Genomic DNA, 25,807 nt, shown 5'->3' on the forward strand with positions numbered 1-25,807 from the left:
ACATTAAAATATATTTGAAATGAAGCTGAAGTACAGTATGTTTATTTCGATAAGAGTTTTGGGCAGTAACAAGTACAAACTTGTCTCATTCACCTCCTGTACATAGTTTCTTCTTTCTTTTTTTTGTTGTTTTTGTCTTTTTTATTTTACAGTTGATAATGTTATGTGTATCATCTCTATAGTCTAAAACGGTGAGTGAGCATTTCATGAACAAACAAACAAAGCTACAAGAAAGATAAGAACACCAATTCCATTCATTTAAAAAGACAATACAAAATCCAGACATTTCTTTACATGAGCAATAACAATTCAAGTGCAAATATCATTATCAACTCTATGATACATCATAGCAAACTCTCGTTAAAAGGCAACAATTCCAAACAAAAAAAAAAAAACTTTAGCAGGTTGCAGGAAAGAAGCCGATTCTGGTTGGAGGGTTGATTTTTGGGGAATGAGCGCACACGTGGGCCAAATGAGAACGTTGCCTGCCTGTTGGCAATCGCGTACACAGATATTGGAGACTAGACGTACACAATCTGTGACTGAACTTGGGGTTGGCACTCAAGTTTTGACAAGTTTGGGTACTTGTAAATACCATTTTAGTACACAATCCGAAGTGTACCATCTTGTTTTTATTTACACAAGCATGGACGAAACAAAATCCCTAAAGGAAAAAATTAATTAGATGATCCGAGAGCAGGCATAGACTCAATTAATGCTCTGTAGAGGGTTGAATATACACATTAGGGGTTTGGGATTATAATTGTACCCATTTGACTGCAATGGTGATGTTGACTTTAAAGGAATAATCCCTACATAGTCACCCACCTGACCAAGGAAGGGTAAAGCCACACGTTTTTTGTTCTGATTCAAACGAGAAGATGTTAAAGGATAAGTTCACCCAAAAATGAAAATTCAGTCATTATCTACTTGGCACAAAACTGGTGGAAAGTCAGGTGATGTTTCATAGTCCACAATACGTTTGTGGAGCTTTAGGAGAAAATTGTGGGTTTTTTTTTTTTTTTTTAATTGTAAGAAAGAAAAACTGAAAATGGCTCTAACCAGCTCTTTCAAGCATCTCCATCCAAATCTCCAGAAGCCCCGTGATCCCCAATTGATCTGAAAAGACATTATTGACACCCTTTGACATGCTGTGAAGCCTGGAAACTACTTCTTGTGGTGTTTACGCTAACGCTTTTAGTTTGACAGCAAAGTTTCCAACTCTACAAAGGGTATAAATAACTTAATTTTAAATACTATTTTGGCAGAGATACTGACTTGGTCTCAGAGACTTGGAACTTGGACTTGAAGCTCCAGAAATGTTTTGTGGACTACAGAACTTCACCAGACTCTCCATCAGCGTGTGGGTTAACAGAAAATGACTAAATGGTGATTTCTCAGTGAACTTTCATCAGTAAGCTTTTTGAGGCGCAAGTAGGCAGATATTGTTACTTTGAACAGAGACTGACTAACTGTATCCCCCCCCTTTCCAGTCTTTGTGCTAAGCTAAGCTAGGCTTATGGTATCATGGCTGTAGCTTATTTATTTTAAAGACATGAGCAGCATTAATCTTATAACTCCCCACATGAAAGAAAATACATTTTCCGAAATGGTGAACTATCCCCTTAACTGTTTGAAGGGACATTTTAATTACATCACTTATTTTACCCTGTTTTGGTCACAAAGAGAAACATTTCCACACCAAATACTCAGTTTTTATTTTAAAAAAATTTGACAGACGTAATATTTTTAGCATTTCTCTGAATTGGAGAAACCTCTTCCGCCCATTGTGACTGATAAATATTTCATACGAGTCTCAACAAGACTGCAGCCTACAACACGTTTCACAAGCTTCGTTGGGGGTCACAACAGGGTGTCACCAAAAGGTGTGTTTAGGTGTGTTTTCATTCATTGCACTTTGTACTACAAAAAGTAGGATGATGTGTCCGAAATTTAGTGCACAAAACAAAGTGAGCCGCCCTTTTTTTTTTTTTTTTTTCTTTTTTTTTTTTTCAGGGCGGTCTTTGGAAGAGCTGGGGCAGAACAGAATGTGGGTGTTTTGAAATGGGCGTCTTTGGATTTTGAGACGGGCGGGACATCAGGGGCAGAAGGGGATTTTCATTTATTTATTTTGTCATGTTGGGGGAGGGCGGGGTGTCCTGCATAAGGAAAATTAGGATCAAAGAATTCAACCCTCGTCTAATTTTATTTTCATTATTTACAAGATTGAAAGCAAAAAACACGATAAAACTGGTAGTCCACACACAGGCAATGTGAGATTATCGACTTACTGTGTGTAAGAACAAAGTATTTCAGACGTGGAGCTTCCTTTTTCGTTTTAAACCTAGAGACTATTAGTGTGTCGAGTACATCAGAAAGACAATATGAGATTGAAGAATTAAAGTGACCTTTTTTTAAAAAGAAGCAGCAAACATAATGTCCCTCAAAGACATTTCTCTCTATCTCTCTCTCTCTCTCTCTCTCTCTCTGAGACATGTTCCACTAGACATCACATTATCTCATTTCTGTGGCTCTCACAATTATTAGTTTGTTATTCATCTCCCAAATGTCCACTATGTTCCTGGAATGATAAACCACCTTTTTTTTTTTTTGTATTTGCTTAAAAAAAAAAAGAGCAACAGAAATTATGGCAAGGATGGAAAACGTTGGTACAGTCTAGACAGACGGAACAAAACATAGATTAACTGTTTTAACAGCAAAACCCTTGGAAACCGCTCTAAGAGCTCAAATATGGTAAGGCTTTGAATGACGTGGTACGCAGCTGCGACTTGAATTTAACAACCGCTCCTCCTCGAGGACAGCACACAGACGCTGAAGATGGAACCAGGGGTTACACAACACTTACACAAACACTTACAGTCATACTTAATGGTAGGAGTTGGTACACAGACAGCTCATTTAAGCAAATACAATAACAAGCTCTATCAAGCTCAAACCGCGCACACAAATCATTACTCCTATTGTCTGAAATGGGCTACTGTTGTTTTCTTTTGTGGTTCCGTTGCACAACACAATAGAAACCAAACCCACTCACACACTCTACATCCCCACTAAATGCTCGAGCTTGGGACTGCAGACCTGCGCTGGATGGAGACTGACAAAAAAACCTAAAACACAAGTTTTTCAGTATTTCTCAGGTCTGCATAGTGTTTATTGTCAAAGCCTATGGAAAATAAGAAAAGTTAAACATACTAGTATGTTGTTTTTTTTTTTGTTTTTTTGTTTAAGTCCTGTGAGATTTGCCGGTGTCATCTGTAAGGTGGAGGTGGGGGGGAGGGGGTCACGATCCAGTGCTTCAGCTGCTGTGTGACGATTTACTTGTAAGGTCGCAGGAAAGCGGAGACTTTGCTGCTTATGAGACGTATGAAGGAGCGAGGAAGCATCTCGTTGGACTCCCGAGTGGTGTACTTAAAGTAGTTGTTTGGGTGAGCCAGCACATCGAAAAGAGTCTTAATCAGTTTTTTATCCTGTAGGGGAGAACACGCAGGTGTAAACGCGACACATCAACACAGTTTCATCCTTAATAATGGCTTGAAGCACTTACACAATGCTGGAAAACAAATTACTCACAACAAACAACTCTTTTCAATATAAATGCACCGCCTGACTCATAGTCATGTTTCTTAGTAACACTCTTTGTTTGGCCTAACAACACTTTTAATGTGCAGCTTAGCTTATTATTCATCGAATCACCTCTCCCTGGTTGTAACACCAGCAAACACAACCAGGAATAAACACAACAAAAAGAAAAACGTGCAAACCTTGAGGATTTCTTGATGGTTTTCTGACGCGTACAGCCTTCCATCTCGCACTATGTCCTCTACAAGCTGTTCGTAGTCCTCTGTATTCAGAAGAATAACAAAAGACAATAACGATAAACAATTACTTGACGTCACTTCATGAAGTGAAAATACTACGAATACACAAGAAACCTTGACTTAGTTTATTATCACCAACAGGGCGTGGCTTTAGGAGCATATTTTTCTGCCAGTTAAAGAAAAACATAAGATGTAAACTAAACTTGAAAAAAAGAATGAAAAAAAGTATTCCTATGGTTAGTCATTTAAAAGTCAAAATTATGAGAAAAAAGTCAAAATTATAAATTATGAGAAGTTTTAATTTCCAAATTTTAACTTTTTCTGTCATCATTTTAACTTTTCTCCTATAATTTTACTTTTTTTCTGACCATTTATCCTTTATATTTCCAATATGTGTACCCTTTTCTCTCATAATCTTAAATTTTTCTCACCATTTTTACTTTTTATTTCCAAAGTTTTACTTTTTTCCCCTCATAATTGTATTTTTTTCCTCCTAATTTTTTACTTTATTTTCTCAAATTATTATTATTATTTTTTTTTTTAGGTTTTTCCTCCTAATATTTAACTTTTTTCTGTCATCATTTTTGCTTTTTATGTCAACATTTTTTACTTTGAATAATTTTTACTGAGGAAAAAGTTACAATTATGACAGGAAAAAGTACAAAAAATAATAAGAATAAATTAAAGAAAATTACAGAAATAATTCCAAAATAAAAAGAGTAAAAATTATGAGGGAAAAAAGTAAAAATTATGATTAAAAAGGAAAAATGAGAGAAAAAATTAAATATGATGAAAGAAAAAAGTGGTTGATAAAATATGTAAGTAGGAAAATCTTTTTCCAAGAGCAGCTTCTGTGTTACTCTGCAGCAATAAACCACAGAGCACGGTCAACTGTTACACAGGGACTATTTCTTTGGTATACAGCAGTTCCAATGAAAACTTCAATGTGAGAGGAAATGTTTTATGAATAGCTGGGTGCTTTTACAATGTGGTGAGCTACACTGATAACTCAGTCTGAGAAGTCACAAGTTACTGCAGGACAGATTTATTTGATTGCAATTGCATAGTTTGTCCACTAGAGACCACTACAAGTCCGTTACAAGAGTAAACTGTTCAGCTGAGTCGGCCTGTATTTCTGACACCAAACCAGCCTGAACTCTTCTGGTCGGTGTCTTATTAGTAATTCTGAAATAGGTTTAACACTAGACTCGAGCAGGACTCTGGAACAATCTGCCATAAGAGATCTTCATTTAAATCTCACCCCAAAAATCATTATTTTAGAATTGCATTGTTTTATTCTGTGCTCCTACTTCATCAGGTTCATTGGAGATCAGGTTAGAAGATGAGTGTGGACAGACCCGGGTGATAATGTAGTTGATGGGCTAAACAACTGGTGTGATTCAATCCAAGATGGTTTTTAATTGTTTTCAACTTCATTTTTTAAATTGCTCCTTATTTTAATCTTAATTACTTGTATTCAACATGTACTTTGCACTTTATATCTGATGATTTTATGTCTTCAGACGCACTCTGGTATTTGAAAAGTGCTATATGAATAAAGTTGTTGTTACCTCTGCCAGGGAGGTTATGTTTTCACCTGTGTTGGTTGTTTGTTGTTTGTTGGTTTGTCAACAGGATTATACAAAAACTATTGAATGTATTAACACGATTCTTGGATGGAGGATGGGTCTTGGCCCAGAATAGACCCCCATTAGCTTGTGGTTTGGCCGATCCAAATAAAGTGAATTTAGTGGATTAAAATATGTTTTCATATGTTTTTTCAGCTGACAGTAGAATATTAGATTAGGCTTGATTAAATTAAAAGGGACTGTTGGGCTTTTGCAGAAGTATGCGCTTTACTGAGTGCCATTCTAGTTCTTTTTTTTTCATATATTGATAACTGTATCTGTATCAGTTGAACTACTGGGTTTTTTTTTCATTCTCCTCCATTGTTTTGTGTTTTATCTGGACAATTAAAACCAACACTATCTGCGTGGCTTGTTACCACTTGATGTAAATAAAAATCAAAAAACAAAACATATATAATTGTATGAGTTAATAATAAACTAAGTCACAGGTTTTTTCAGTTTCCAAACTATCTTTTCCTATAAGTGACAGTTTATAGTAACAGCTTGCAGGTGTGATGAATGAGCTACATACCATCATATGTAACATAGGGGATCTGAAAGCCCCGGGCGCTGTTGGCCTCGTTGGACTTGAAGTTAATCCAGAGACGTCTGGAGCGAGCTGTGAAGGCGATGGGCCGCTCGTACGTCTGACATGTCTCGTAGGTGGTGATGGATGTGGCCGACCCTTGCAGAGGCACAGAGAGGACTTCGGTGACTAATCAGGTTTTCAGTGCTGCTCCTTGTATGGCGCAATCACCTCACAGTATAAACACTGAATTCCATTGAACCAACAACCGGAAAAAGAAGCACTCACAGTTCTTCCTCATCACCAGCACATCACCACACTCGTCCTCTGAGGGCAGGAAAATCTCCGGCACCACGATTAGGATCTTGCGCTTGCTGGGTGGGTTAATGTTCCAAATACACTCCACATTGGCGGGGTAATTACCGGGATAGTTAGGTGACTCAATGTAACCCATGAATTCGCCCATCTCGCCACCGCATTGCCTGTCTAGACGCACACAAACAAAATTAATTTAGTTTCCAGGTCATGGTTAAGACATAAAAAGAAAACACAAAACAGTAATTTTCACACTCACTCTTGCACTGCGAAACACTTGTGGCACCATCGAAATCAGTGGTGGTGTTCCCGGGGCAGGAAATACAGTAGTTCTGTCTAAACTCTGTCTGATAAGTCCCCACTGGGCAGCGGATACACCGGTGAACTGTGGTGTTGTAGTAATGACCTGGAGAACACTGAACTGTAGGGGAAGAATGAAGATGCACATTAAGTGGGGACGGTGTTGCAGATTTTTCGAGTATATTTTCCTTCTTTGGCTGCGTAAGATGAGCAAAACCGACCTTTGACTTCACAATCATGGAAGGAACTGGCACCTTCCCGCTTGGTGCTCAAGCCTCCCCCACAGGGGAAGCACAGGGTCCGTCCCAGATCTGGTTGGTAGGCGCCCTGAGGGCACGGCTGACAAGGTTTGAACCCATCGTTGGAGAAGGACCCTGTTGGACATTGGCCTGGATTGGAATTGTAGACAATGGAGAGAGGTTTGATTAAGGACACATCAATAGATCAGAGATTCATGTAGAACATCGTCTCTGGGACTTCAAACTACCTGCGCAGGAGGAGATGTTTCGCGCCCCGACAGGCCCGTGGCCGTCACTGCCGGGGCAGAGGTCACAGGCCAGCTGCCCCTCTTTCTCCTGGAAAGTGCCGGGCGGACACTGGACGCAGCGCTCCTGCTCACCGTGGTAGTAGGAACCCGGCAAGCATCTGACTGAGAGAATATCCACAACGGCTTCAGTCAGAGATGACACGCTTCACTTCAGCTAGTTATGCATTTGCTCCAAGCACAGTTCACACTCAGTGGCCCCTTTATCAGGCACACTAGTACAACTGTACTGTACAACTGTAGTTGGAGCTCTGAATTTTGATTGATAAATCCAGTAGTTCACAGCTTTAAATACAACTCAAACTGTTCAGATCATTCGGTTAATTAATCGATTAAAAATGAACATTCTCTGATTCCAGCGTCTAAAATATGAATGTTTTCTGGTCGATTTTTAGGTCAAAACATTCGTTCAAAGCAGAGATCCCCAGTAAACTTCATTAAACATTCTTTAGGTACACTTGTATAATAGAACGTTAATAGAGCTGCAAAAATGAAATGCCTGATCTATCAGTTTTAGTATTTTTCTTCAAGAAAAAAAGTCAAAATTATCTGATTCTGGTTTCTTTACTCGTCTGTGATAGTGAACTGTATATCTCTTTGATTTGTGGACATTGATTTAAGTCGACAGAAGTTTAATTTGTGAGTCTTCCATTATTCTTATAGTTCTCAAATCAAACTTATTTTGACATCACAGTAAAAATAGCTCCAGTCTGGCTCTCCGGTCTTACCACATCGTCCACTTTCCCTCTCCCAGCCCGGACCACAGTTCTCCTGAGTGGGAGCCACCTGAGGAAGTTTTTGGGCCACCTCGTATTCCAAACCAGCAACTCGGATCAGGAAGCGCTCCTGGTTGATGGACTTCTTCAGAGCCTTGATGTACGTCTTAACCTGCTTCTCCATGCGCTGTCTGAGGCAGCTGAGATTGCAACTCCCTGGTTATGGGGAAATTAAACAGACTGGGTTTCAGTTACGGTTACACGGCAGAGGTTGTATAACAGTAAACTACTGTAAAATGATCACAAGGTCAGTACAGGCGGTATGGTGTTGCATATGTCTGACCTGTGGTGTCTCCAGGTTTGACCTCAGCTTCCAGCTCCAAAGTGATGCGTGTCACCTCTTTGTTTGCGGGGTTTCGAGCACGGCGCCCTTTAGCTTTCTTTGAGGAGTCGCATTTCAGGTTGACGAATGTCACCAGGCAGTTGCTACAGGGCTGCCCGCCTCCTGTGGACAACATGGTATCAACATGATCATGATATGTATGGGGAAAAAATACTGTTTAAGATAAATTTTGTTCTGTGTTTATGTAGCTGTGTCATGTACTTGAATTGAATGACTGAGACTCACCTGGTCCAAGTGTCCGTCCTCTGTCCTCTGTCCTGCCGGTCAGCTTCGGGTGCAGGTGACATTTGGCGTTTTTGATCTTGAAAGATGCCGTCTGCTTCACTGGAGGGGCCAAAGTCTCTACAGGCAAACACAGCACAGTGGGTAGAAGCACACTGCAACATCACACAACAAAACGCAGGCTGTCTGCGAAGCTGTCATTGACAGACTGAACTGTCACGCAAAAGTGTCTGATCAGAGGAATCTGGAGGGCAGCGAACCTATGCAGCTCTGACTGCTGCTGGAGTTGAGCCTGGCAGGGGACTTCCCTCTGAAGATGGGGATCCCACAACTTACTGAGTAGCTGCTGTCAGACTCTGCAAAAGGTCACACACACACACACAGAGATAAAGTTTTAATGTTTTGGATTAAAAAATGACTTTGGTTTTTGTATCTCAACTGTGGGTCACATACCTGCCAGATAGTGAGCCTTAGAGGCACAGGTAAGAGAGCAGCTCTCTTTCTTGCCCGTCTTGCTGCAGGTCAGAGTGGCCTTTGGTGCTAGGAGGCCAGGAGGACACTTCACCAGCTCTGAGGGGGAGAATAAAACACACTCAGAATCACACAGAGAGCTGAGAGAGTGAGGGCAGATAATCGAGGCGCTTGCTGCGAGGAGTGTGTGTTGGTGAAACGACCACAAGAGGGCAGTGCTGCTTCATACCAACACAATCTTTCCTGTTCCAGTGCAGCTTGTACCCTGGTGGACAGGTACACTCATAGCTCCCCAGAGAGTTGATGCAGCCGTATTTACATCCTCCACGGTTTATACTGCATTCATCAATATCTGTGAATAAATATGTTGACAAATAGACAAATCAGTGGACGTGCAGATGCATCACTGAAAGGACAAACTGTCCACAAGTAGATTTAAAACACATGAGGGAAGAAAAAGGGTTTTCATTGACGGGAATTAGATCAGAAACCGGGAGAGAATTATTGTGGTAAAAATACTAAAAATAAAAACTCTTGAGTCAATTCTGTTGAAATGCCAGAGGATCTGGCGTATTAGCGAAAGGCACAGCTGCGACTGAGAGTTCCTGAGGGGTCAGCTCACGTTGTCCTGTCAGAGAGTCACAGTGTAGGAAGATTAATGTGTTGGCGTGTAAACAGAAGTGACTCCCCGTTTTGATGTCGCCACATTCAATTTCACGGGCAAAACTTCGCTTGCTCTTCAGCGCGGAAGACTCGTGGCAAGCAGTAAATTATAATCACTTTTCAAACACACGCTGAGCTGAAACTGCTAAAAAGCATCCGGCATCCAGATGCAAAGGCTGGCAGCCGTTGACGCCAGACAGAAAATTAGTTTAGTGAGTAGAGCCGCGGACAAGCAGCGGAGACACCGGGAGACAGACGCACAGATAATGGCAGTGATTGATGATCTGGCCTGCTGATATGAAATGCTCTTCCTTGTCTCATTCAATTATTCACCGTGAATAAAAACAGTCCGCGTGCCTCTGCACTCCCTGAAGAAGATGATGACTTCATCAACAGCCCTGTGCCGACGTCTAGCCAGAGCTGCTTGGAAATTGTTGTGAGAGATGTGCTGCTTATCCTCTGCATCAAAGCACTCAATATAAAGGACAAGGAACGCTAATGAATATCTGATGGCAGCGGAGCTCATCGGCCTCTTTTTGTTTTGACTTCCTTTTTCCTCCTTTACTTGAAATGTAACCGAAAAGATTGTATCGTGACCTTTCTCCAGATCGTTTTTTCTTCTGGCGTGTTCTTACAGAAGAGAAGTGGAGATGAGTCAAGAAAGAAAAAGGACAGAACAAACAGCACAAAGTGACATTTAGACTCAACAATCGCTTTGTGTATTGTGGAGGAATTTAGGGATGTGTCGGGGCGATTATTGAAATGTTTTGTTACATTTTAATCGCTTTTGTGTGCTTATTCATCGGCATCAGCGCCTCCCAGTCTAAACAACGTTGTAACATGACTTATTTAAAGAGGAATTTCCTGGACAGCTCAAAGTCCACCTTAGACTCTCTGCGGGTTTTGTTGGATTAAACTTTCTTAGATCTACGCATGCATGCATTTGGCTGGATCAGACGAGGTAAATTCAAAAACACAAAGTATTTAGCCACGACTGCTCCGAGTCTATTTTCTTACCAGATAAGCAAAAAATGAGTGGATTGTTTTGCTAGCTGGGAAGGAGAATGGCTGGATATACTCTCACTTGGGAGGAATGTTGACAGGCCTCGGCACAATGCTTGACAGCAGGTCACTGACCTAATTGGGTTTGTTTAGGGTGAGTCTATTGTTAAACACTGAGCGCAGCTTTCTGGATTGTCTGGCAGCTATATTTCGCTTGATAAACCGCACAGGGAATAACATAACCTTGGTTATGGCCGGGAGTGAGCGAGTACAACAGGGAGCGCCGTAAATCTCTGGGGTTATCTAACAGTTCCGACAGCGCCGATGAAAAGCGAGGGGAAATCATTCATCACCGGCTCCCTCAACAAAGGTATAGAGAGTCATTTACGCCTGACCATCTTCTCCCCTCTCGGCAGCTCAGTGTGGCCTGATCACAGTCCATCATGTGAGTGGAAGCCCTTACAAATCCAATTCTTCTGCTTTTATTACCTGGACTGACAGCTAATGCAGCTGCCTGGATCCCATGAACCTCTCAGACCCATCTGAAATACAGTCTGTGTAACTCTAAACATACATACGAGAGGGATGAAATAAAAAGCAGTGCCATACAAAATAATACCTCCACATTTGCTCCAACTCAGTTTTAAGCATTTTTACGAGCTTCGAAAAGGTGGAATTTACTGCTGGGCCTGTAATGGATTGATCTGGATTTGGATTAGGTTTCATCTCATGTTGCATCCATAAAAAACAAAAAAATACACCAGTATAAGACAGGTTAGGACAGCTACGGGGAACAAGTAATATATGTACGAACAAAGTAATAAAAGCAGACAGTCAAAGAAAAAGAGACAGTGAAAAAAAATACACTGTATAAACAGTTAGTAACCTTTCAGAAAGAAATTCCAAGAGGCTGGAATTCCACTGGAAAGTAGTAATTCACCAATAAATCAGTCAATGACTTTTACAATTGCAACTGCTAAATACTCTACAGGCTACGGGAATTAAATGTGAGTTGGACAGGGGGTCAGGGAAAACTGGAGGTCCACGCGAGACCGATTTGACTCGGAGTGGCGCCCTCTGGTGGTTGTTCTGCTGGACCGTTTCAAATGTACGTATTTTTGTACGCAAGTTGTTACTGTTATTTTTTCCGCCTCCAAAATGTACTTGCATAAAAAGAAACAGCAGTGATGAAGTCAGGAACCACAATAAGAAAGGAAGACAACATGCAACAGGTGAGCGTGTTGCAGGAATACAGTCTGCCGTACGTTTTAAGAGTGTACCTAACCGCACTGTTGCGTTTCTGCAGACCCCGTGGTCACATTCACGTTCCTAGTCTAAGCAACATTCCTCATTCTACATTCTGTTGCAACATTCCTGATCAGTAGACCTGTCAAACTACAGACACAAAAAGCACAGAGCAAATCACTGCGCAGCTATGTATTTCAAGTACATATGCTGTCTCTGTGTCTCTCCCAGAACTACTGTGAGGCCCTGGGGCGCTGGAGACAGCAGCAGATCCTAACTGGTGATACACACTCCATCAAAGGGACGCTGCAACACCCTGATGTGCTCTGGCGGGCCTCTTGGTGCCTGCCAGGCAGATCTGACGCGCCCCCACACACCTCCTCCTGACACCAAAGGCTGTTTCTGCTATCTGTTCCACACCGGCGTACAGTAGGTACTTGCTAATGCTTGATGAACATGGTCATACTTCACCTTGAAGGACCATAAGCGCTGTTTTTCATGTTTTAGTCCATTAACTACAGCTAAAATAGTCTACCCTTTACATCACTGGCAAGTGTAGCGTATGTTCTCAGATTGATTTTCCTGCCTTCTGGGCATCAACCTGTTTCAGCTCATTTCAGTCCATTTGGAAATCATCTCGCAGGAACTTAAAAACGGCTTCAGATGTGTAATCCTTAAGACTCACTTTACATTTAGTTATCATAAGAATGCAGGTGGGTGCAGGGACTTTTCCACCATTTTCTGAGATTTCAGTGACTTAAAAAGTAATTAAAAAAAAACAACAAAAAACTGACACTGTAAAACGAAAACAGTTACGCTGATTTCTTTTTCATTTCAGTTTCGTTAATAGGCAACATTCAAGTCTCAAATGTGGTAATAAGATCACTTTTATTTTTCAAAATAAAGGCCTCTATATGTTGATACTTTGAAAGATTACCTTTCAAGAGTCAACTAGTTCTGTTGATTTTAAAGCAGTCTACAGCCAGAGAGCCTGTTCTCAGGCACCGAGGGTGCTTCGAGCTGAATGCTAACACCATTCACAATGACAATCATATATCGTGCTAATATTTCAAAGGTATTATCACCAGAATGTGAAGAGATGACAGTCTTGACATTATGAGGTCTATATGTTACATGTAGATCCGACTCCTAAGCTCCCGTGCTAGCGGTGTTAACTCCAATAGTCCTCCAGAGCTCCCAAGCCCTCAGGAGGAGTGGCAGGCTTTGAAGCCAGTTTTTTGTAGTGGCAACACTGTGTAATTACAACATCAAGTGATGCACCGGGGCCAAAAACTACTTTTTCCCATAAGCATATTTACACTTTCTTTTGCAAAATAAATTGTGGAAAAATAGTTCTCAGCATCATTACTCCCACGAAATGACTCATTTCACAATCATAATTTGAGTTGGAAAGTCTAGAAAAGCTGCATGATTAAATAATTTCATCCCTTTTCAACTTAAACTGGTAGTTAACCAGCTCAACCATCAGAATTCTCTAGAGCACCACTCTATGGGCCCCACAACACGAAGGATTTGGATAATTTTATGCCCGAGAAGTTTTTTGGCTTCATGTGCTGCTGAGCACAGTTTTATACGAGTGAACAGGTCTGCCTCTGACGCTGTATCCAGATTTTCCTTGTTATATACATGGGTGCTCTGAGCTCCCAGTCCGGACAGCTAGCTCCACTTCTATCTCAGCTGACTAGCTAGCAGCTGTTACAGTTAGCAGCAGCTAGCAGTGACTCTGGTGATATGTTGCCCCCTAGTGTTGGTGGCCACTCTTGGGTCTACATAATGCAGCTTCAACCATGTTTACCTTCTTAGTTCTGCATGTTAGCATTTGCTAATTAGAGCTAAACACAAAGTACAAAAGGGATTGACATAATAATAATAATCATCAAACATAAACAAAAGTACTGGACGACCATGATGATTGTGCTACAATAAACATAAAGGGATCACTTAGCTTATTACAAGTCATCCTGAGGGGATCATGACCATGAATGTTTTTAAATGTGATGGTAATTGAATCAACAGTTGTTGCCACAATTATCAGTCATGGTGGCGCTAGAGGAAAAGTTAGGGCATCACCAAAGTCAGGATTCAGCCTCCGGAGACTGTTTACTTACAGTAATTTCACTGCAATCCATCATAATAGTTGTTGAGATATTTCAGTCGACCATCTGACTGACATTAATAATCCTTGGAGCCACGACACTAACATGATTTAAAGAAATCACTGCTTGAAAAGAAAGGAAGCCAAACTAGAAGACAAAAGCATACTTTGGAAAATGATCAGCAGTTGTCTGAAGTATATTTTGGCATGTATTATGTAAAACTATGTGTTATGGTCCTTTAATAAACACAGAGCTTTATGTAAGCTGTCAGTCGAAATTCAAATGAACATTAATAATACTTCTCAAGTGTAGTTATATTTTTCCTGCCAAACATAAGCGCAACTAATGGAGCATTAGCAGAGAGGTGTCGGATGCGGAGAGAGAGAGAGAGAGAGACGGACAGAAAATTCAAGAACAGACGTGCTGGCTCACCTCCACAGTGTGCGAGGCCGTAGAGGACGTAGCCTTTATGACAGAGGCACTGGAAGCTGCCGGCGGAGTTGACACAGAAGTGGTCGCAGGCGCGGTCGAAAGAGCACTCGTCAATGTCTGTGTAGAGAGAAGGACAAGCTGTTAGAGACTCTTCAAACTGTTCAACCGATTACAACACAGGAAACTTCCTTCTGCCTATCACGGCACACTTTCCCGTTTTCATCTTTGGTGCTGTATTGTATTCATTGTTTGTCATGAATTGCGATGGGTCAAATCACATGTCACAACAACAAAAAAAAGTGGGGGTGGTGGTGGGGGGGTCTTCTGAGAGGAAGACATTTTTGTTTCTCAGCTGGTATAGCTGTTGACCTCCTGGAGCATGCAGTTTTCTATTTCAATGCACTGAAATGGAATGTTTCAAAGTATTTTGAAATAACAAGCTGCCACAGCAGGAGGCCGAAGAAATTCTGCTTTCGACCTGATAATAGGAGCTCAAATGCTGTTTTTTTTTTCTCTCTCCTTATAGAACCTGCCAATCACTTTTCCTTTTCTCGTCTGAACTATACAATAAATTACCAAGTCTGTTTTTTTTAGAACACCATAATTGTCATCATGCCGTTGTGTTCTCCTGTTCTGATGTGTTCAAAAATCACTCTAAAAAATAATGATCATTGCAGCATTTAGATAAATCTGTCAGATGCTTTCAGTGTCGTTGGTCCTTCTGACCCTGTCAGCCTTATCACACCTACAAATCCACACTGCAACCGCTCCTTCCTGCCCGTCAGTAGCCTTTGTCTTATCTTTCTGAGCTTTTCTGCTGTCTTACACGTGCATCCTGATAAGTGGCCTAAATGTCACAGGCTCAAACACAAGGATTGATACATGAAGCTACAGGAGAGGGATGACATTTGGTTTTATGATGATCAAGGTTTCCTTTAATGTCAGCAATAATCTGTGTCAAGCCCAGGCAGCGAATGCTGGGAGAAAACGGGGATGTGCTGTAACACTGCTGGATTTTTTTAATTGGCTAATATAAGGAAGGTTCCCAGGATTTTCCCAGGAATATCATGCTTTCATCCGCCATATCTGAGCCTCTTCTGGGTTACGAGACAGCGCCAGTCACCTTCAAACAGATGACGCAGGTATTTTGCAGCAATTACTTGAGTTCAGTTAAATAATGGGTTACCTTGAAGAAAACCAAGAAAAGAGTTTGATAACTACCTGCACAAATCCTACATAGTTGTACAGGACATGCACAAAATTTTCACATATTCGCACCGAGGCTAATCCTTCATGCAGAATACAGCTGACAATGAAAAAAACGTGACTGAGGGTAAATTGGCAGGCATCTTGTGAGACCAGCAAGAAGATGGGAATGTGCTCGGATTTGAAAGCTTAATGCAGCGATTGATCAGTTCACAAAAGAGCACACAGGCTTTGGATGAGATCCACAGGTTGATGTTCAAAAGGTTTAAATTAAAGATCCACCTCTACGAAAAGAAAAATCAACCACACTTGAGGTTTGACTAACTCCAAGAATCCTTTAGAAGCTGATGGTTTGAGAGTACAAATAAAGATGGAAAACGTTTACAAGAACAAACTCATACAGTCCTCGCTGTCTGTCCCCCCCCCCCGCCGCCGCCAATGGCCCCAGGAGATTCATAACAGCAGTGGCAGATGAGAGCAGCATGGGCTTGTACACGCTGCATGAGGGATTGCAAAAGTGATTGTTTTTGGCATATTAAGCATAAACTTTGCTCAGCACACTTTGAAGCGAGTCTGAAACCCTCTGGGAATTAGGCATGGTGAGTTTACCCTCCAAAAATGTTGCAATAAGCGACGCCAGAAGTCGATCTGCAACTTATCATTATGTAGTTTTGTGCTGTGCCACGCTACAGAGTAGATGTGTGAAGACATCTGGGACTCCAGATACTACAACCCTTATTTACCAGGCAGATAAGGTGAAGTATGCAGTGGGTGGGCGAGAATGCATTATGATGCGATGTACGTGCAGGGGACCATGGAAAGATAAAGTAAGAACAGTGATATCGCTTACGCTGGAAGTAACAAATCAGAGCTCCCATCAATTATTTTCCTCTCCTTTTCCCCCCCCCCCATCTGCCCACTCACTGATCTGTCTGTCAGTGCATCACTTTAACCTCCACCTTTTGCGCAACATAAAATCCAAGGGAGGTAAATGAGTTTGACAGAAACGAAGGAAAGGTCACTGTTGTTTATACAGAACAGATAGGAGCTCTATCATAGATGTTCCCCCCTGGAGAAAACATGACATCTGATGAACATCTCGCTGAGTGCCCTCATGTGGATTAGGAGTGCGAAAGGAGATGAGAGGGAGGCTGCGGAGGGTGTTGAGGGTGGAGGAATGCTGGCAGGGGATCAGCAGACATGCCCCATCCTGACTTATGGGCCATGGTCCACCGACAGCAGGGAAACACCATGACTGTTTAAACCAAGATAAACCCAGAGTTCAGTTTATACATCTCAACACCTCGGGGAGACAGCGAACGTCTCTTTAAGTGTTACTGAACACCACATCCCAACACCAAGGACTGAAGGACTGTGTTTACGTGTTGTTTTACTAAAATAACACCTCTGAGAGACAGAGTTTGGGGAAATTCAACAGGCATATGAAGATCAGCCTGTGAAAACACATGCGCAATCTCATCTGTGGCTCTGAAGGAGATCTCATAGTGATGTCATGCCGATGTCATCAGGGTTATCTCAAGATGGGCTTGAAGATTTTATCTTGCTATCAAAAATACAAAAAATGTAACCTTAAAAGATATAATATGCAGGAATTCTGATTTAAATGTCAAAAAAACGACTTACTTTGTTATACATATTGTCGCGTTGTTTACTTACATTTTATTCCAAATGTTTCCAACAATGTTCAAACACAGAGAAATCCACAACGTTGCATTTCACTTGGTTGCTCGTTGCTACTTCTGGGAAAGTGAAGTCGGCCAACAAGACTCAACTTAACGTGAATTACATTTTAAAACATCACCCCATCTGTGAACATTTGTGCTGGAGTCACATCAGATAGATTCTTATCAGCAATGGTGATTTGTTTAATGGTGAATTCAACACCACTTCAGTGCTTATTCGCCCCAGAACAGCCAGATTTAACTTTTGAGTTGCATCTAGGGAAATGTAGGATCCAGATTTTTTTTAGCTACCTCGACACTAGAGAAAAACTCAGGATATCTTAGTCTCTGCTGCTTCATTTTGACCATTATCTGTCTCTTGTGCAACCCTCCCGACTTTATGGGGACTCTACTAAATCCCTCAAGTGCCCCTTTAATCACAAATTTGCATATTAACAGCCGGAATCAGGAGACAGAATCATTACGACAAAGTTTAGCCTTTATTGAGAGGCGCTCTGCCTTCATTCTGCCTGCCTCTCATCCCACCGGTGAGAAAAATGAAAGGAATGAGCGCAGAGGATAAGGAGCAGACAGGTGACTCACAAGTGTGGAGTATGTGTGAGCCTGGCAACACCTCACTCAACAGGAGGTGAACTTTATCACAGCCCTTCTCTCCAGACAAAACACACAGCAGCAAACAAGGACAACGCTGTTCCAAAGTTGCCCCTGTGCACCCAAACAGAGTTGGTTGAGGCACGGTGCCACAGACAACAAGCTGTGATTTACATTCCTGCATGCACAGACCATATTTTCTCAGTTATCTGCGTTATTTGGGCAAAATAAACTTTGCATTGTTCGGCTTCAAATAATAAGAAAAAGGCAAAATAGACTTGAAGTGACTAAAAAAAAAAAAAGTGTCTGCAAAGCAAATTGACACAGTGGTGTCATTCAGTACAGCTATTCTGAGCACCATTGCATGACGCTGATGTGTACCAGGCTGGATATTGATTGACCACATCAATAAAGAAAAGAGAATTAAAAAATAGCGTGTCATCTGTTTTTCCACTCGGAGAGAGGCCGAGCTCGCCTGCCTGTCTTCTTTCACCAGATGTTTCTATAGTGGCTTGATTCATCCGAGAACCAGAGGTTTTACATTTGGAGGTCTAATTCCCTACACCTGTGTTTCAGCCATGGCAAACTCTTTATTTGTTCTGCAGCTAGTCCTCCCAGCTCCTGCTGAGCGATGGCCACCACCAAATATAACAGACAAACAAGCCAGAGAGGCCTGGTTTGGCTTCTCTGCAGGCCGGAATGAGCGTATTTTTTTGTGCCACTAGGAGGATATTTTTGGTTTACTTTCCGTGCCTAACAAATGCAAAACTCACGGTCTATTAGAAGAAAAGTGTTGAGGGTGAATCTGGTGTTTCTAAAAGGAAAATGTGTTTAGAAAGTGGTTAAAGGACACCTACCTTGACAAGTTCTCTCATTGGTCAGCAGCTTGTACCCTTTCTTGCAGCTGCACTCAAAGCTGCCCACTGTGTTTCGACACACATGATCACATCCCCCGTTGTTAAGACGACACTCGTCAATATCTGTGGACGGAGAATCATCAAAAAGAGTCAGTGCAGCAAATAAACAATCATCGCAAAAGACAAGGAAAGGTGATTCATCAGGAAACCGCTTTTTGGCCACTTGGGGGCAGTGGAAACAAGCTGTGAAGACAAAACTGATATATTTTTCTAGTTAGCAAACAATTACTTATTAACACATTCAATCATGCAACATTATAAATTCTGTGCAGCCGTGTTTGTGTCCAGCTGAAGAACGTCAAGTCCTATATTCACCCTCCTTTAGCTCTGTTTCTATAAAGAAGTCCTGAAAGGAAAGTGACGAAAAGAAATCCTTACAAAAATGTGTTTCCCACCTGCCCAAACGCCTGTTCTCACAGATCAAAAAGGAACTTTAAAACAAATGGAAAAATTAATGCCCCCGCCAGAATAAGGGGTAAGTAACTTTAGGTCATCCTGGCAGAAACTTTTTTGTTCTGAAGTCATATAGTAAGGAGAGAAAACAATTTGGATGAGATGTAGAACATAGATAACCCACATTTTTTTTTATCTGGAAGCAGCAGTGATGACAGTGGAAAGACTGAAATTAATAAGGTTTTGGGCGAGAAAACCAAAACACTGAAGACGCTGAAACACTTCGTAGAGCCGAGGTAAACGGCAGAGTTGGGTCCTAACTCTCTGGAGGTTGATCACTATGTGTGATGCCTTTCAAACATACAGGAAATCGTTTTCAGCTCAGTTCTTTTTTGTCCCAATGAGGAAAATTCAGCCTGCAGCAAAGCACAGATAAACAATGACATACCATATAAAAGTAGGACAATGAAATCCATATTGATTAGAGCAGATTTATCTCTTCAAATATATCTAACGACCTACTGCATTATACATTTTGTCATTGTAATTTTTACACATGGGGCTCTACTGCATGTCTGTCCGTCCTGAGGGAGGGACCCTTCCTACAGTTTGTGGGTCTTCCTAAAGTTTCTTCCATTCTTCTCCTCGTTAAAACGTTGTTTTTTTTTCAGGAATTTTTCCCTCACTCAAACGTAGGGTCTAAGAACAGAGGGTGTGGTGCACTGTACAGATTGTAAAGCCCCCTGTGGCAAAGTGATTTGTGATTTGGGGCTATTTAAATCATTTTTTTACTTGACTTGAATACAAAGTTCTTAAATCTGAACAGCGAGGTGGAGATAAAAGAACGAAGGCAGTTAAGCTAACAGTGCAGAACTATTCAAAATATGACGGCCATGACGGTCCTGTAGAAACTGGAAATGAGCTTTAGGGATTTCCTGACTGGCCCTCAGAAGGGCTAAAATCAGTTTGCGTGTGGCTGTAATGGGATGCAGCTCTCGCACAGTACAGCCTCCTGGCAGTACAGCCTCTTAATCATCAGTGTCCATCTCCCTCCGATTACTCTACTCTTTAATTCTGCAGCCAATACCCAATCGATATATCATGGGCTCATCCCTGCTTTTTTGATGGTGCTCTGCCTTGGCAAGTTTGGCAATCTCTGTTCAATTCTGAATCATCGTCACAAATGAGGCGTCTGTCTCTTAAGGGAGTCTTCATCATCTGGTTGAAATAAATACATCAGAAACGGAATAAAATAATCCCCTCCTTGCTCCATCTTTGTCTCCGCTCTTCTGAAGTGCCTGGCCTGCAGCGAGCCCCTGTCTTCTTGTGCCAGAACTGCCTGGGTTTGTTTTCCTCTTGTTTCCGCTCAAAACCAAACTAATAGAAGCCAATGTACTTTTATCAGACTTGTAAGTGTAACATTACGAGCCGTAGCAGGCTGACAGATTTCCATCCTCGCTTTTCTGGAAACACAGATTGTGCTCATTCTCTCCAAAGTCGTTTATTAAGACCGTCAGCAGCGCCTTTGTTTCCTACGTCTCCTGATTAAATTCTAGTTTTACGCAAAAGTTTGGGATTTACGTTATAAGACATAGATAACTCGCCGCAGTAGTCAGGTTGCTCGAAATTGAGAATGCTTCTGCCAAAACTCAGAAAGGGGGATGATGGTAATGTAATGGAAAAACTGTCAAAAAAAAAACAACAACTGGTGGAATGACAAAATAGTGCTTAAAATATGCAGCTGGAAAGCAGAAAGTCGTGTGAGATTGGTGGCACCAGTGAGGATGGAGACATGTGGGTGTAAAACAATAATAGTGTAGTCTAAAAAGCGCAACAAAAAAATCCAACTCGCAGGTAGGATATGGTTCTAACAGGGAGGGTGCGAATGGTGTAAATTGCTTGACAATAATTCCCGTGAGCTCCAGGTGGAGGCAGAAGCTCCAGCGTGCCTGGCAGGACGACAGGCGGAGGATTAATATGGTGACAGCTGCAGTTTGAGTGGCGATGCTTTACCTTTGCAGGTCTTGCGGTCCGGCTGCAGAGTGAAGCCAACAGGACAGCTGCAGCGGACTCCTGTCACTGAATCATGACATGTGCTATCACAGCCACCATTGTTCACTGCACAGGTCTCTGCAGGGGAACAAGCACACAGTCAGACAATCCCCGTGGAAAAGTACACCGTCGCTGCTGTCTTGACCTACTTATTTCTCCCCCATCATAACAGCATACATGCATACTGGTGTTGTAGTAAAAAAAAGAAAAAAAAAATGGAGAAGGCACACTATTATATTCAGCATTCATTTTGAGTCAGGAAACATGAAGCAGAACGCCCTTTCAGGTCCTCAGAAGTACACAGCGATGGAGAGGAAACAAAAATAGAGAACAGTTATAAATGCAGCAGCTGGATGAGATTAAAAGTGAGGGAGTTGCGGAGATGCTTGTGAATAATGAAAGGAGACAGTCGTTAGGAAATGTTAAAATCAACACAGCCAAAAATAGGGTTTCACATGTTTTTACCTCCGTGTGTGCGCGCTCGCAAAAGTTTGTAATCGCCGCATGTTTGCTTCTCTTTGGTCAAGGTGAATTGTCCTTTTGTACTGCAGGGCATCTGTCTCCCCTCCATCACGAGGGCAGGGGTTTGACTTCCAGACAGATTTTCGAACAAAACCACCACTTTTTCCCGGTTGTGACAAAACCTTCCAGGCATTTCGGGGGATAAAAAAGCAATTTCAGCAACCTGGCCCCTGTGTTGGCCAGGCTGATTTGAAAAAAGGGGAGGTAGTCGGTCAGCACAGGATAACGGAGGTCTCTTCTCGAGACAGTGACAAATTTCCCTGAGACTTTCATTTTAAGCAACAGGACGGGAGAAATGTGTTCTCACATAAGGGCTGTCTGCCTTAATAGTTCCTGGCAGTTTTATAGAAAACCTTACACACTTGAGAACAAAAAAAACAAAAAAAACAAAACACTTTTGTAACCTGGAACAATCCCTTTAGCTTGCTTTAAGGCAACTGGTCATCCACACAGCTCATCACTTCTCTTTAATGGGCTGTAGGAAGTTGGCTAGCAGCTCTTCTAAAGGAGAGCCAACACAGCTGGGCTGGTCGAAGACTTCACACGGGCAAGGCGACGGCAGCTCACACGTGGCACTAAAGAGGGAATGCAGCCGCACTGTTTTTTTTTTTTTTTTTTAGAGAGAATGAGGATCCCTTTGGGGAAACACCTAATCCTCTTCACTTAAATCTAAAACTGCACCGCCTGCAGCAGCTATAATGAAGCTCTCCGAAGCTCTTTCTCCAAATAAAAACTCAACTGTAGACTGGAATTATGTATCAAAGCAAAACAGGTGCTTACACTGATGTAATTTTTCGTTTTTATAGCTGTTTCATTGACAACAGCTTAAAACAGTTCAGTGAATGTTGTTGCTGAAGGCAGAACATGATGCATTAATATTCCAGGACAAATTTCAGGTACATATTAAAACACAGGGGGCTGAATAATACAGGGACTAAAAACAATAAGTCAGCTTTGCAAACACAGCTATAAAAGTGTGCTGTCTGAGTACTGACAGTATTACTAACCCGCTTTATATCCTTCGATTTTCTTTCCTGGTTTGTTTCAACTTGTGAACGCTGCTTCTCTTTCTTTCTTGAAGATTATTACTTTTAAAATGACAAAATCAATTATAGTTGTCACACATTTCCACCCTAAAATTATGAATCTAAGCAGTTTGTTTGTTGGTTTTAACTGAGGGCGTGTTACTTTTAAAAGAAGAAATATTCTATATCACGATTGATTGATTTCATTTATAATCATTACAACACATTTGTTAGAATCAGTTCACTTACTTGGTCTGGTTTGACCAGTGTTGTGTTGGCTCATGTAGCGAATGGCAGATAACTTAGATTTTCTTTAAATTACTGAGTCACTTTGAGGAATTAATGAGTTTTATTGTTGTGCGTGTTTTGTTTTGCAGATTGTAACTCGATTTTCTGGTCAATCCTAAAACAATGATTAAAAGAAGAAGAAGAAGACTTAATAATGAGTCTTCCTGTTACTCTCTACTTTACATTTTGGTATTTACTTAGTACCCCATAATTCCAAACTGAGCACACTGTGGCAGCTAACACCCTGTCCTAACTGAATGTGACACGAGTAAGCGTCTGCAACAAAATTAACTTGACTTCGTTGTTTCCTACTGGAGAATCCCAACTGTCAGTGCTGTTCAGCGCAATGCGGCACGCCAATTTGAGCCTGATGCCCCGTTTCTATTTTCATTCCTGTCGCTCATGTTAAAAGCGAGCGACAGTCCATGCAACTACCGTTCCATTAACAAGGAACGAAAATTGAAGTTACTTGCCATCTATACAATAGATCACACTGACAAGGTGGCCATTTTCCTCTGATGTCAAGCTCTACTGTAAAATAACATATATAGTAACCCATTAGCTGATGTTAGCATTCAACCACTTCACGCTCACAGTATGTTTGATTACATCCTGAGTGCTTCACTTCTAGGTCTGAATAAATGTTTCTAAGGTGTGAGTTGATATTTAAGAACACTATTTAACAGTACTGTTAGCTATGAAGCAGCTCAATTCTAAAGTGAGCTGTTGTCTAACAAAAGCTAACTGGTTATCAATCATGTTTACCCTTGAAATATGGCCTGATGTCCCTCTTTTTTTCACTCTCCATTGTCTTTTCTGTTACTGATGAATCAGGAAGCAGTTGAATGATAACAATTTTAACTCAGGACTTACAATCTGGAACGCAGTAGTGGACTCATTTGAGGTTTTCCACCCTGAGTGTGATTTCAGAGGAAAATGACCACCATGTAAATATAGTCTATATACTGGGGCTCATCAACCTGCAGCTCTGGAGCCGCATGTGGCTCTGTTGCTCCTCTGCAGCAGCTCCCTGTGACTTTGACAAAACACGACATGAAAATGAATGATGATGGTTATTTTTAAACACGCCGCTGTAGACCAAGAGAAATGCTTACATTCATCGATTGTAAAAAAAAAAAAAAAAAAAAAAAAGCGTAGCCGACACACATACTAGGATCTCTTCTAGCAAGTTGTGATTTCGTCAGTGAAGTGAATGACCCTGAACTGATAACGTTGTGCTTCATGCTCGGAGCTGACGTTTGAATTCTGCAAGTGGCAGAAGAAAGAAAAAAAAACAGGAGCATTAGCTCACACTGAAATGGACCTTTTAACTTTTACTGTTTCTAAAGCCTGGCCGCTGCTATATGTTTTATTTGTACTTTTTGATATTTCAGTCATTTTCGCAAACACAGGGAGGATTCAAGTCGCCTGCACATAGTTCTGTATTGCAGCCGTATTTGACAGCAGGCCTACACATGCCGGTTGATGCTTCCTTCACCTCTGAAGTGTTCAGTTTGGTGTTTTGTTGGTTAAAAAAAGAACATATATTTAAACATTTGCACCAATTGTAACATTGTTTTGGAAATGCTGAGCACATAATAAGGATAAATTGCCCACTGCAGAGTAGCCACATGTGATAATATTAATGAACACTCATTAGGGCCTATTCATAATCTTGCAAGGTCAATTTAGACTTTTTTGACATTTACCACAAGTAAAATGTCAGCTGGCTGGCTGGAGATCGCCAGGTAGCTGAAAGTTTCAGGTAAGAAAAAACACCATCTCTGCTTGTTGTTGGCGATATTTGTATGTCATGTGCAGAGGAAAATCATCCGTCACTGTATATCTTATATGTTACTTACTTTAACATATTTCCGAGGTGATATATTTTTGTGGTCTCAGGTGTTTCCATTATTTTGTTTAATCTCTTTGCTTGGCAAAACACAGAGACGCTACCTTTGATCCTTCACAGGAGAATGATAGCTCATGATGGAGTATCGGGCAGAGAATGAGAGGGGAGGAGGAGGAGGAGGAGGAGGAGGAGGAGGAGGAGGAGGGGGGGGGGGGGGGCTTCCAGCTAATACGCCGGTCCCAACCCAGGCTCGAGAGTGCAGCACTGTGGCTTCCCATAATTGCAAAGTGTGAGCAGAGACAGTTGGCAGACGAGACGATAAGACAGTGTCAGGACATGCCTCCAAAACGCTTAGTCAGGCAGCCATCTCACCAAACTGTAATGATCATGTGTTAAGAGAGCAAAGAAATATTTCTGACATTATGGTTTTGTGAAGACAGGGCTGAGGCACACACTCCGGTATGTGTGTGGGTTTGTGTGCTTTGGATGCACACCAGCCACTTCTACGGCGCACCGGGTCGGGACCGGCAATTACAGCGACAGTGGGCAGACTTTTGTAAATAGTCTCCGACGTGATGTGTCGGGGTGTTTGGTCAAACGCTGAGCCTCGACCGTATTCGTTTCATACAGAGAGGTTCAGACTGTGTTCATAATCTTTTAACGGTAGCCACAGGATTTTGTAGCTGCACCGCTTCTCCACTTAGATCACTACTGTTGACAAGCAACCTCACTGCCGCTTGTCATCAGCCATTTATGATGACCGCAAACGAAATATGTCAACGGGTGAGTGAGTGGACAGAATTCACAAGGAGAAGGCAGAGTTTCCCTGATCCCT

General features: G+C 41.6%; 1 protein-coding gene across 3 annotated transcripts in view; it reads right to left on the reverse strand.

The window, feature by feature from the left end:
* Nucleotides 1-20: 20 nt before the first annotated feature.
* scube3 (signal peptide, CUB domain, EGF-like 3) overlaps nucleotides 21-25,807 on the reverse strand; it is an 88,839-nt gene continuing 63,052 nt past the window's right edge. For all 3 annotated transcript variants that reach the window (XM_030422266.1, XM_030422264.1, XM_030422263.1), the window contains 16 exons: nucleotides 21,247-21,363; nucleotides 18,781-18,903; nucleotides 14,424-14,540; nucleotides 9,194-9,316; nucleotides 8,947-9,063; nucleotides 8,754-8,849; nucleotides 8,497-8,613; nucleotides 8,212-8,373; nucleotides 7,881-8,084; nucleotides 7,096-7,257; nucleotides 6,830-6,997; nucleotides 6,568-6,729; nucleotides 6,282-6,479; nucleotides 6,000-6,152; nucleotides 3,783-3,862; nucleotides 21-3,488 (listed from right to left, as the gene is read on the reverse strand). In XM_030422266.1, coding sequence (XP_030278126.1) covers nucleotides 3,336-3,488; nucleotides 3,783-3,862; nucleotides 6,000-6,152; nucleotides 6,282-6,479; nucleotides 6,568-6,729; nucleotides 6,830-6,997; nucleotides 7,096-7,257; nucleotides 7,881-8,084; nucleotides 8,212-8,373; nucleotides 8,497-8,613; nucleotides 8,754-8,849; nucleotides 8,947-9,063; nucleotides 9,194-9,316; nucleotides 14,424-14,540; nucleotides 18,781-18,903; nucleotides 21,247-21,363 — 2,252 coding nt within the window. In that variant the 3' untranslated portion in view covers nucleotides 21-3,335. The remainder of the gene's footprint in view (nucleotides 3,489-3,782; nucleotides 3,863-5,999; nucleotides 6,153-6,281; nucleotides 6,480-6,567; nucleotides 6,730-6,829; nucleotides 6,998-7,095; nucleotides 7,258-7,880; nucleotides 8,085-8,211; nucleotides 8,374-8,496; nucleotides 8,614-8,753; nucleotides 8,850-8,946; nucleotides 9,064-9,193; nucleotides 9,317-14,423; nucleotides 14,541-18,780; nucleotides 18,904-21,246; nucleotides 21,364-25,807) is intronic.

Source organism: Sparus aurata, chromosome 7, assembly GCF_900880675.1.
Source record: "Sparus aurata chromosome 7, fSpaAur1.1, whole genome shotgun sequence".
NCBI lineage: Eukaryota > Metazoa > Chordata > Actinopteri > Spariformes > Sparidae > Sparus > Sparus aurata.